This window comes from Gracilinanus agilis, chromosome 3 (genome assembly GCF_016433145.1).
Source record: "Gracilinanus agilis isolate LMUSP501 chromosome 3, AgileGrace, whole genome shotgun sequence".
Lineage (NCBI taxonomy): Eukaryota > Metazoa > Chordata > Mammalia > Didelphimorphia > Didelphidae > Gracilinanus > Gracilinanus agilis.
Window position 1 is genome coordinate 116,914,519 of NC_058132.1, and position 12,660 is coordinate 116,927,178.

Below are 12,660 nucleotides of genomic sequence, written 5' to 3' on the forward strand. Positions count from 1 at the left end.
CTATAGAAAGAATTTTTATTGGGACTTAAAGAAAGTGAGGAAAGTAATTTTTTACTTATTTTCATTATTTATATGATCATCATATAAATTAAATAATTTATATAATTTTATTATTTAATTAACATTATAAATAAAATTATATAATTATATATAATATATATATTTTACAAATATATATTATAAATATAAAAATAAAATATATAATTAAATTCTATATATGTATATATTTAATTTAATTAAGCAGAGCAGAAAAGAGAGAGAATGGTTAAAGAAAATACTTAGAGCTGAGAGCTAGAATGTCTTGCTCATGGAGCAGCTAGGAACTGACCAGTGCCAATGGATCAAAGAATACATGTTAGGGAGAAATACAGAAGGGGCTTGATAATGAAGGGTTCTGAATGCCAAGGAGCATTTTGTATTTGATCCTATAAGCAATGAAGAATGCCTGGAGATTATTCAGTAGGGAGATGACATGACCAGACGGGCATTTTAGGAATATCACCTTAGTAGCTCAATGTGGGATGGGCTGGAGTAGTGAGAGATTCGAGGTGGTCAGACCCACCAGCACGTTACTGCAATAATCCATGCATGAAGTGATGAGTCATGGCTCTGTCAGAGGAGAGAAGGGGGCATATTGTAGAGATGTTGCAAAGATGTCTTTGGTCTTCCCTATAGTTTCCTGTCAGTTATCTGATTTATAATTTTGTCAGGTATAAACTTCAAATTTATTTTGAAAATGGTCACGTGCAAATGACTGATAGATCACAATGAACTATAGACATCCTCACCCCAGTCATTGCTCTGTCTTGAAATAGACCCTCTGAGGGTTAGCCCTCTCACTACAATCACCTGAGTTATTTTAATTTAATTTGTTATTTTTATTTAATCTCATTTGACACTGATATAAATTAGTCAAGACGATCACAACTGAGATGGAATACAATTGTGTTATATAAGGAATGATGAATTGATTGATTTCTATAAGAACTGGAAATCACCTCTTTCTGATCCTTAGAACATTATATATGTGTGTATATATATATATATATATATATTTCTCTTGAAAATTTTATCTGTTTCCTTCAAAGGTTGATGCCATCACATTTCCTTACATAAATGTTCATTTTCCTACCCTTTTCAGAAACCAAACTGTTCACCTATGGAAAGGGCAAACTTGCCATAAATATCCAGGGGAGGATTAGAACCCAGGTCCAGGATTCTATGCACTATTCACCACTCAAAGAGGATTGAACCTTCCTTTGCTTTATCCCAACAGCAAAATTTTCGAGCGCCTTCTCCCATACAATTAGCTGATCTTTAATTCAAAATGCACATTTGATCTGATTTTGGAATTATGTTTATTTTATAGTTGGAACTGGTCTGATAGCCTAATTTGCCATGAAAGAATAAGATGATTATTGTAATTCTTTGCTTCAAGGCTCATCATATTTGCTTAGTTTTGCTTAAATGCAACTCTAACCAATTCCAAATGATGCACTTGGATGAACAAGTATGGCTCAAGGTTCTCAGCATCTAGTGTTTAAATCTCATATAAATGAAAAATGACAATATCCTAGAGTTGATTGGCCAAACAAAGACCATTTATGTTTCTTTAATAGCTATGGGGAAAACAGCAGCTCAGGGAGCCACTGGGTACTTTAGTAGGCACTAATGATAGTTCTCAGGTATGGAAAAATATCCCTGTAATGAGTGCAATAGTCTGGCTTTAAAGCCGCCTTTGGGGAATATATAAATTACCATTTGAGTTTGGATGCACAGTGTCCCAGGCAGAAAGGAGCCCGGATTCCTTTTTTTTTTTTTTGCATTTAAGATCTTCCTGACATAAGAACAGGCTTATAATAGAGTTTGTCATGCACAGTCACTACCAATGGCATTCATTGTCACTTTGACTGATTATTTTTTAGTGTTTCCTAGGCTTTTATAAACCTGGCTAGAAAACTTTTCCACTCTCTTGGTTTTGGGGCCACCAGGGACAAGCAGGTACCAAGGGTTTGGTAGCTGTTATGGAATATCTTTTGTCCCTTCAGATTTTGTGTGACCCAGATGCAGAGATAACATAAATTAAGAACAGAATATTTACAGCTTTGTAAACAAAACTAAGCTAATAGGCAAGCTGAAGGATTTGTTTATAGGCCAGTAGAAGGGACAGCTGTAGTGTGGTAGCTCCAACACTAGCTTTGGAGTCAGAAGGCTGGTGTTGGAATCCCACCTCTCTCGCATAGCTTGGCAAATCAATTTCTTAAGGTCTCATTTTCCTCATCAAAGAAATGATGTTGGACTAGATCTCTAAAAATTTCTCTCATTCTAAATCCTATTATACCATTCATTTTTTGGTCAGTTTTTGTTTAGATAAATATGGGATTTTATTGGTATGGAGAACTCTGAAAATCCTCTGTAACAAAACCTTAGAGTGGTTAAGTGACTAACTCACTGTCACACAGCCAAATATATGTCAGAGGTGAGATTTTGAACCCTTGTCTATTTGACTTGGAAGCTAGCTCTTCATCTACTATTTTAGGTTGCCTCAGAAACCAAATACTAAATAATGAATGAATGAATGAAACACCCATTAAAACAACATTTAAAATCATTATTAGAGAACTATGTTTACATCTACTTAAAAATTTTCTTGTGTAACACAGAAGTAGAGCCTCTCTCTGGAGTCAGGAAGACCTGAGTTCAAATCCAGCCTTAGATACTTACTAGCTGTGTAACTCTGGGCATATTACTAAACTTCTGTTTGCTTCAGCTTCCTCATCTATAAAATGGGGATAATGACAGCACCCATTTCTCAGGGCTGTTGTGAGGATCAAATGAGATATTTATAAAGTATTTAGCACAGTTCTTGGCACATAGTAGGCATTTAATAAATGTATATTCCCTGACCCTTGTGTCCTCTCTGAGTTATTTCCTCAGCTTGTACTCACACTTACAGGTTGGATATTCAAAGGGAGAACTACTCTCAAGGTTCCAGGGTATCAACAACGACATATTTATGAGAAACTATGACTTCATGAGCCTTCACTTCATTTTCCTTCCATTAGCAATCAGCTAGCAGGCACAATTGGCACTTTGCAAAGGCATTTTGGCACACTAAAAATAGTAGCTACAAAACATCCCCCCATCTAAAATCTGGGGTACATTCTCCCATAAATACTCACTGGGAAGAATGGGCTCACAATTGTTAAAGGCAATTCACAAGTCCTAGTGCTTCAAGGCTTGGAAGTTGTTATTTTCCCTCTTAATAGTGCTTTCATGTAGTTTCCCTTGGGTGAAGTATCTCTGCTTGGCAGGTTGGTTAGCTGGGTTCCTCGGGTTGCCTTATCACCTTCATAGCTGGGGCTCTTCTCTGATACTAGAGAATTCTATTCCTTCAAGCTGCCTTCTCCATCCAGTGGCTGCCTTTCTATACATGTCCATGTGGAGTACGTGGAGAGACATCCCTGCTGAATGCAATTATCTTTCTACTACTTAGTTCCTCTTCAAAGCTAGATAACCAATGCATCACGCAATAAAGAAATTCCATCCTCTCTTGTAGGACTAAATCAGATAATATTTATAAAGTGCTTAACACCATGCCTGGTATGTCATAGGTACTTAATAAATGCTTATTCCCTACCTCTCTCCTCCACAAGCAGCTCTCAGCTTTGACAACTGCTCCGCTGGAACTCGAATCCTTTCGAGACATAGTTATTTAAAACTTCAAGAAATATGACTATTTGTTCAGGCAAATAATATTTGTCTCCTTGACTTAGGTGGGCGTTCAAAACTTATATAGGAACCAGAGGGTATTTATTATGATAAATCCTGTTAGCACATTAAAATCTGTGAACTTAATTAATTGAGCTGGGGAGGGGAAATCACGTTCTCCCTCTTTTATATTTACTGTATACAGAGGATGCACCTCATGGATTATATATGGAGAGAGGAGGCCTACAGCCTCCACTAAATGCCTATTTTAAAAATCATAATGTTGTTGGTCAGTGCCATTCAGAAACTGACTTAGTGACTCCATATCATTCTTTTGCTGCTCCTGATAGCGTTCTCACATCTAGATGGTTTGTTATGCTCATTTTTTTTTATCAATTTCCCCTTGAATACAGCTAAGAGTATATTAATTTAGCTAAGCTAAAGATATCCTTTTCAGGTACAATCAGCGGCCAACTTCACATTTCCCACTCTATAATTTTCTTACCAAACTGTTTTCAAATGATCTCTCTCAGCGGCAGCCTCAGGTCAGAATGTCCTCTCTTTGCCACATAAGATAGCAACGTTCTACTGTGGCTGAAGTACTCCAGGGAAGTCTCTTGTCCTATTTATACATTAGTAACATATACAGTCTGATATCTTGTGCACAATACAAATATTAGTTTTAAAATGTACATAAAATCAAAGTGATCACAGAAACTAAACATATTTAAAGAAACCTAGCAAAGATGTTTGATGGCAAAGATTTATAATTCTACCATCATGGAACACTTTTTATCTGTGATCCCAAAAGGACTCAGAAAATTTCATGTAATATAGATAGCACCTTGTCTTTTGTAGTTCTCCTTTTGAAGTTTCATTGTTCTGGCAGAAACAGTAAGGTATGAGACTTGGCAGGAAGGAGTTAAAGGAAGTTCTTTGGTCCAGGAGCTGGGGCCCTGTCTTATTCCAGGGTGGAGAACAAAAGGCAAGCAGGAAGAGAAGGAGTGAGGTTTGGCTGGGCTTTAGCAGCTGTTGCTTCTCTCCTCTGTGTGTAGAATAACTTGGAAAAATCTCACAGGGGGAGTTGTGGTTTAGGGGAAAACTCTAGCTGGATAATAACCAGTTGGGCATTTGTCAAAATCCAAAGGTGGGCAGCATTCTCTTATGAAATTCAGAGTAAATTATGGTATAAGAGAATTTCAAATAAGAGGGGGGAAATCACTGTAAGATATCCTTAAGCCACATGAAGATGAGCAATCATGACCATAAATGGCAAGATTAATATAGCTAGAGGAGAGGCTGAAGGCAGGTAAAGGGAGCTAAACTTAACTTATCTACCATCTTGGGAGAAAAGCACCAGAGCTAAGTTTACAAGTACATTCTAGAATAAGTGTTTTATTTTAGGCTTTTAAAAAAATCCTATGATTTCATTGATATAAGGAACTTCTGCCCATATCAATGAATAACTTTTCTGTAATTTAAAAGTTTTCTGGGACACTTAGAGATGAAAGGATTTGCCTAAATACTAATTTAGCTAAGCTAAATAATCCTTTTCAGTTTGTTTTTTTTTATCAACAAATATTTATTGAATACCTATGTGTGCAGAGCAATATAACATGATCCCTGTCCTCAAGGGGCTTACAATCTGGTGCCAAACCAAATCCCTCAATCAGTCTTCTTAGACCACAAACTTCCACTTCTGCCCTTTCATTTCTCTCAAAGTATTATGAGCTAGAAAATTACTTTTAAAAATACAGATAACCATTAAATACAAGTTGAAACCACTAAACAAATATTTTCATTCCATAAATTCACTCAAATAGAATGGTTGGCAAAATCTGGGAACAGAAGTGAAATGTGTCTGGTCATATGAGTAATTACATAAGGTCACAGAATTATATCTGGTCACAGAACCAAGAGGTATGGAAGGTGGGACTTGAGTTCAGGTCTTCCTGACTTCAAGATTGACTCTCTTTCCATTACTCCATGCTTTCAGTATGATTAAGTAATGGCAATTTAGCATTTTCAACAGTTGTTTGTGTTCATATTATTAATTAGGTTCCCCCAAATTCTCATGGAAACAAGTATCAATTAGTTAAGAATATTTACTGCACTTATTGTATCTGTTTACAAAAAAGTATACATATGTGTATATACATATATATATATATATGTCTCTTGAATAATTTATGACATGATGGTATGTGGCATATACTCCTAGGAAGATCTAAGAGTACTTACAAACACAGGAATGCAAATTCATAACATGCATTCAGCCTACTCAAGGAGGATATAGTCAGGTTATATAATAATTTCTAGAAATTTTCAGATGAGGAAACTGAGGCAGACAGCATCAGATGACCTCCCTGGTCCCTTCTAGTTCTAAATCTTTGATTTCTTCAGGTAGGAACACAAGGCCAGACATATAGGTATTCATTTGGATAGGATCTTATATCTTGTTTTCTGGCAGCAGGAAGAACAAAAATTATGATGTTTTAAATATTTATTTGTCTATAAAGACTTGAATAAGATACAACTTTTCTTGTGATCCTCAATATTTCATGCTGAAAATATCAAATAGAAACAAAAATGGGCTTCTCTCTTCTTTTCCCCTTATATAATTCAGTCATGTTTCTGAAACACCTCAGTGTTATTTTTCATTTCTTTTGCCCTTACCCATCTCAGTATAGTGTGAATGACTGAAGTACTCTCAGGCCAGAAAAGCCTGTGACAGGAAGGAAGTGTTAGCTTATTGTCATCCGAGTAGCACCAGACTTTAACTCCATTCTCCAAATCAGGAAATAAAGGAAAATGGCAAGAAGAGGAAGGGAAGATAACAATAAAAAAATAGTGGTAGCCTGGGAGAATACAACTCAGAAAGCAGGCAGTCACAGAAACAACAACTAGGGTGGCATATTGCTTAATTTTTGAAAAATAATCAAGATTCATTTCATTCAGGTCAGTATCTTACTTCTCACCAATAGTACCAATTTGCTTCATGCTAAAGTCTGGTTTATTGCCTTGAAAACTCCTATCAATAATAGGAGCAAGTTTTGGCAGCATAGTTTAATGATGAGTACTGGTCTTCGAACAAGGAAGACCTAGGTGTGAGTTCTACCTCTGATCTATATTAGCTTTGTGATCATAAACATGTCATTTAATCATTCAGTAGCCCAGGCACCTTTATAGGTCTGTAAATCTGCCTCTGTCCAGGAAGTTTCTATACCCAAACCATAGAACAATGAAGTCACAAGTATAGTGCAGAAGTGGAAAAATTTACAAGAAGGAAAATCTTTTATTTAGTGTACAATGTTTCATGTGGAAGAGAAGACAGAAGAAAATCTCATAGATGGGCCCTACTTTAAATGTACAAGATTGGAAATCTATTCCAAAATAAAATTTTAATTGTAAGACATTTTTATGGGAAGTGGTATCTTAATATCCTATTTCTTCTCAAAGTATCTTGTTGGGAATTTCAAAAAATTCTTTTATAATTTCCTGCTATTATGTACCTCTGCTGAAAGATCACTCAGATTATTACCAACACCCATGCTAAATAACAAAAACAATTCCCAAACCACTAACCTGGCTATAGCTGAAAGAGTACTAGCAGTATAGTATACTGTAAAAACTATATTGTATAGTGTATAGTATAATATAAAGGGAATGTCATAGTGATATCGTAAAGGCTTGGAGTTAGAAGACCCAAGTTTGGGGTGGCTTTGCTGTATGAGCTTGGAAAAATTGCTTGTCCATTTTCTGTCTCAGTTTATCTGTAAAATGACAAAGTTTGGGTGGGGTAGGTAGGGAGGCAATTTCAAAGGTTCCTATCAACTCTAAAACTTTGGCTTCTCTAAACTCTCCCAGGGAAAATCCATATTGAAGGATAGGCTCAAACTTCTTTTGGGAAAAGCAGAAAAAGTAAGGGAAGATGGGATTATGTTTATATATGGATATTTTTCCTCTAGCAAATATTGAAATTTGGTATTAGTGAGGCTAAGGGATAAGAAGAAACTTGCCCCAATGGCTGGAGGGGCTGGATTTGAAGGAAGACTCGGGTTCGATTTTTGTGTCTTTGACCTAATATTGACTTTATGACCATATGGGTAAGACATTAAGTTCTTTTGGTGTTTTAGGCCATTTTGTAAGATTATTAATCATAGATCATTGCTGACCAGTATCAGTGGGAAGAATCTCTACATTTCAAGTTTCTACATTGATGAAAAAATTGAGAGGAGGAACAAGGACTGGGTACAATGGAAACAAACATCAGACTGAGTGTTCTAGTCCCAGCTCTGCAATATGTACACAGTTGTGTGGCTATGAGCATGTCACTTTTTTAAACCTCAGTTTCCCTATGAACAAATGATGGAGATAGGCTAAAGGATTACTAAGTTCCACCATAGCTCTAACATTCTAGAGTCTAAGGAAAAAAGCATACGTTCCCTGCCAAAAAGTATTTTATTCCTTAAAGTCAGATTCATAGAATTCTGAGGTATCACCAGTAGGTGGTACTAGTCTCCTCAAACTGATTAATGCAAAGTGGAGCAGATTTCTATTAAGAAAGCTTACCTCCTAGTCTAGTGCCATGTAAGAATGGTCAGTATTAGAGAGAAAATAATGCTAGAATAATCTAAATGACTTGTGCCAGAGGCCAGTATTTGCTTCTGGAGCCACATGACTGTGTGTCTGCCACTGAAGAGACTTTTCTCTTTCTCTCCATTCTAGTGGTTTATGGGAAGAGTGCTAGTTTTGGAGTCTAAAGACCTAGGTTCAAATGCTACCATTGCCACTTACCACCTTTATCTCTCTGGGATTCTGATTCCTCATCCATAAAATGAGGGAGCTAGACTGAGTAATCTCTAAGGTCCATAACATCTTTATATCTTTGATTTTTATGATCCTTGACATAGAAAGGAACTGAGTCCTCCTCATCTTTAGAGCTCGTCTCTCATCTATTATTTTCTTATCTACTCTATAGTATTCTCCCCTCCCCATTAAAAAGTATGAAATCTGCTTTAGGATTGCAGAGAATATATATATGTACATATATATATATATATATTCCTTCAAAAACTAGATAGTCAAGACATTTTTATGAAGCACCTATTATGTGCCAGGTGTTGTGCTAAACCCTGAATATACAAAAAAAGTCAAAAGAAAAGTCTGCCATCAAGGAGATCAGAATCTAAGAAGGAAAGACAACATATAAACAATATATACAAACTATATTCAAGACAGGGAATAATTAAAAGAGGGAAGGCACTAAAATTAAGAAGGAAGGAAAGAGAAATGCTTCCTGTAGATTTTATTTATTTATTTTTACCCTTACTTTCCTTCTTAGTGATCATTGTAAGACAGAAGGGCAAGGACTAAGCAAACAGGCTTAAGTGACTTGTTTAGGGTCACTCAACTAGTAAGTGTCACATTTGATCCCAGGCCACATTTGAACCTAGATTTTCTCAATTTCAGGCCTGTGCCACCTCACTGTACCTAGATATTATTTTTGTTGGAACCTGAAGAAAGCCAGAGAAGCCAGGGGGCTGAGATATGTAAAGGAAGCATTTCAGGAAGAGGCGACAGCCAGAGAGAATGCTGGATAGAAAGATGGAATATATTATGCTAGGTAGTATTTTTTTTATCACTTAGCTACAAAAATAGTAATTGATCTCATTTATATGTCATTTTAAGATTTGTGAAGCTCTTTACATATCATTTAATCCTCATAGCAACCCCATGAGGTAAGTGCTATTATTATCTCTATTTAACAGATGTGGAAATAGGACAGATGACAGCAGGTAAGTGACATGTCTAAGGACTCACTGCCAGTAAGTGCCTGATACAAAATTCAAACCATTTATGAAGACACTGTGCTGGTCTTGAGGATACAAAGACAAAAAATGAAACAGGTCCAGCATGTAAAGGGCTTATATTTGTGACCTCATGGAGTTTAAATTCTGGGGGACAGGGGTAGATATTTCCCTAGTACACATAAGTGTATACAATGCCCTGGCCATTGGATTATTGACTGTAGGGCTGAAAGAAATATTATAGATTATTTAGTGATTGAATAAATATAGTGGCCAAATTTTAATCTAATATCCTCATTCGACAGAGTAAGAAATTGAGTCTAAGAAAGGTGATATTACTTGTCCAAATTTCTAAGTGTATTAGGTAGCAGGGCTGGTATTTAAATTCTGGGGTCCCGACTCCATATCCAGTGCTTTTTCCATTAGACTACACTTCTTCACTCATATTCCCTGTTGAGTAGTTGATGACTTTTTAACCAAATGGAGGTTGGGGAAGATAGCCAGGAAATCGTTATACTGAGGGAACAGGAGATATTATTAGCCTATGTTACCCTCCCAGCTTAGTGACAAGGTGAGCGAGGAGGGGAAGAGATTTGAAGCCATAGCAACAGACCCCAGATTCCATGGGTTCAGAATATGATCTAAACTAAAATATGATCTAAACTAAAGGGTTTGGATTGACCTCAGTATTATACTACCCAACAAGGGCAACTGTAGCTAGTGTCTACTGAAACCCATGTGAAAGTCCTGGGTCTCATGTTAATACCTTTTTCCACTTAATTTCTACCCCACTCCCCACAGTATCTTTTCTTACACTCCAAGCAAATGGACATTTTGCAAACAAACAAAACCGTTCTTTCCCTCCCACGCCTCGGTGGTTTCCAACAATTACTCTACAAAAATCATAAATCGCCCCCCACAAAGTCCTTAGCTTTCCTCAGCTTTCTTACTCTTCCAAAATGAGACTGAGTCGGTTTAGGAGACAGTGGAAACCGAACTATAAGAAGTAGGGGAGACACCCCCTTGGGTACAAAGCCTTCTCCCAAACATGCTGAATTTGGATAACCCCTTCCGTCACTGCATTTACATCCAGTCAATCATCCAGCAATGACCCTGACCTTGGGGGATCCCTGATTACAAAAGAAAAGGATGCTCCAGGCAGGCAGGGTCAGCCCCTCACACCAGAGGTGGTGGTGACTCCTTCCCCATATCCAGGGGCTGTTCCCCTTGCCCGGCGCTTACTTCTCTTTGTTGAGGGTGCCTCTCTCCCTCCCTCCTTCTTCGGGGCTGGCACCTCGTTCGCTGGGCGCAGTCAGTCCCTCTTTGCTCTCCACCCTCTTGCGGAGGCGGAGGCGGGGACAACCAGCCCCAACCCCCCCATCCCCCCACTTGTCTAAAGTCGCGCCTCTCGCCTGCGGGGGCTGTGGGCATGCTCAGTGAACTGGCTGGGGCAAGTTAGACTCGCACGGGGAGGACGCCTCTGCCCTACTCGGGAATCGGGGCTGGATTGACAGCTTGGGGAAGGAGGAGAAGAAGGAGGAGGAGTAGAGAGGCCAGAGAGGAGGGAGCCCCAGCCAGAGACACATGCGCGCTACTGCCGCCGCCGCCGTCCTTCGCTTCCCAGGGACAGGAAACCCGTAAGACTCGGGCAACCGCGGGCAGCCACCTCCGCGCTGGTGCCCCATCCCCGAGCCGCTGCCTTCCCGTCTGCCCCGGTTGAGAGCGGCTCAGCTCGAGGCACCGTCTACCCCTCCCCCGGGGGGCGTAGAGACCCCCCGCCAACGCGGAGGGGCGGGGTAGGGGGCCAGGGGAAGAAGATGGCGACGCTGGGCAGCGAGCCCCAACCTTTCGCCCCTGCGCTCCCAGCTGCAGCTTTGCACCAGCATCATCACCATCATCATCACCATCATCACCATCTTCAGCATCACGGCGGGGCTGGGACCGGCGCTGGCGTTGGGGCCGGAGCCGGGGCGGGGAGCACCGGAGGAGGCTACAACCTGCCTCTGAACCGAGGTCTGGAGCGGGCGCTCGAGGAGGCGGCCAATTCCGGGGGGCTCAACCTCAGTGCCCGCAAATTAAAGGAGTTTCCCAGGACCGTAGCCCTCGGACACGACCTCTCGGACACGGTGCAGGCAGGTGAGGATGCGACTGCTACGCGCGTGTGAAATCGCCCCCTCTTACAGCCAGGCTGAAGGCTGGAGAGGGGTTGGGATAGACTAACCTGTACACCTTCCAGTTGCTCTGTGTATATGTATGTGTGTGTATACGCGCGCGCGCGAGTGGACGTGCGTGCACTGGGAAGAGAGAAGGGCTGGGGGCTTGAGATTGTGCGGTTCACGGATTTCAAGTTTGCTCCACACCTTCCGGATGGGCCTGCCTAGTGTGCGCTGGGGAAAGCCGAGGCGCGCCTCTGTCTGAGCTTGCGTGCGTGTGTGTGTGTGTGTGTGTGTGTGTGTGTGTGTGTGTGTGTGTTCATGCCTGCGTGCTCGTGGGCGGGGGTGCTCTCCCACTTCCACATCCTGCCGCAGCTCTCCTCCGTAAACCGCGGCGTGGCTGGTGGTTGCGGGAGCGACTTGCAGGCACACTTGTGTGCCCTGGGTGGAAGTGTCAGGATTAGGCGTGCAAGTCTGCCCTGTGGGTGTGAATCTGACACATGCCTTCGCTCCCTCGCGCCCTGCTCTCCGTCACTATGCCGACACCCGCCCTTCTGGATTAGGGTGTTGGTGCACACTTATTGGCTTGTGTGTTTGTGAATGAACGGGCGCCTGGGTTTTACCCACGGGACCCAATTAGCGTAGGTTCTAGGCACACAGTGAAATTCTGTGTATGGTATGTGTGTGTGTGCGTGTGTGTGTGTGTGTGTGTGTGTGTGTGTGTGTGTATCAGGGAAAGTATCTGCCCCCCTCCCCCCGCAGCCATTTAGGTATTTTGAGTGGCTTCTTGCACCTATCTTGATATTATTAACGCTTCCACTAGACAATTTATATTTAGATACAATTTAGTAACAGGAGGTGTAGGGGTTGAATGAGGGATTCTTCCTGTTTTTGTTGCAGTGGAAGAAGCTGCCAGGGCTGTCTTGAATTGCAATAAACGGTCTGTTCTGCAATGACTAGTTTTTTCTGAATTTACAATCGTCAAC

At 40.3% G+C, this 12,660-nt stretch overlaps 1 protein-coding gene across 3 annotated transcripts in view; it reads left to right on the forward strand.

Annotated features, from left to right (window-relative positions):
* Positions 1-11,090: 11,090 nt before the first annotated feature.
* Positions 11,091-12,660, forward strand: part of LRCH1 (leucine rich repeats and calponin homology domain containing 1) — a 226,324-nt gene continuing 224,754 nt past the window's right edge. For 2 of the 3 annotated variants that reach the window (XM_044668222.1, XM_044668221.1), the window contains exon 1: positions 11,176-11,657. In XM_044668222.1, the coding sequence (XP_044524157.1) occupies positions 11,339-11,657 (319 nt within the window). In that variant the 5' untranslated portion in view covers positions 11,176-11,338. Of the gene's footprint in view, positions 11,658-12,660 lie in introns of all 3 variants that reach the window. The other variant, XM_044668223.1, reaches the window with a different exon arrangement.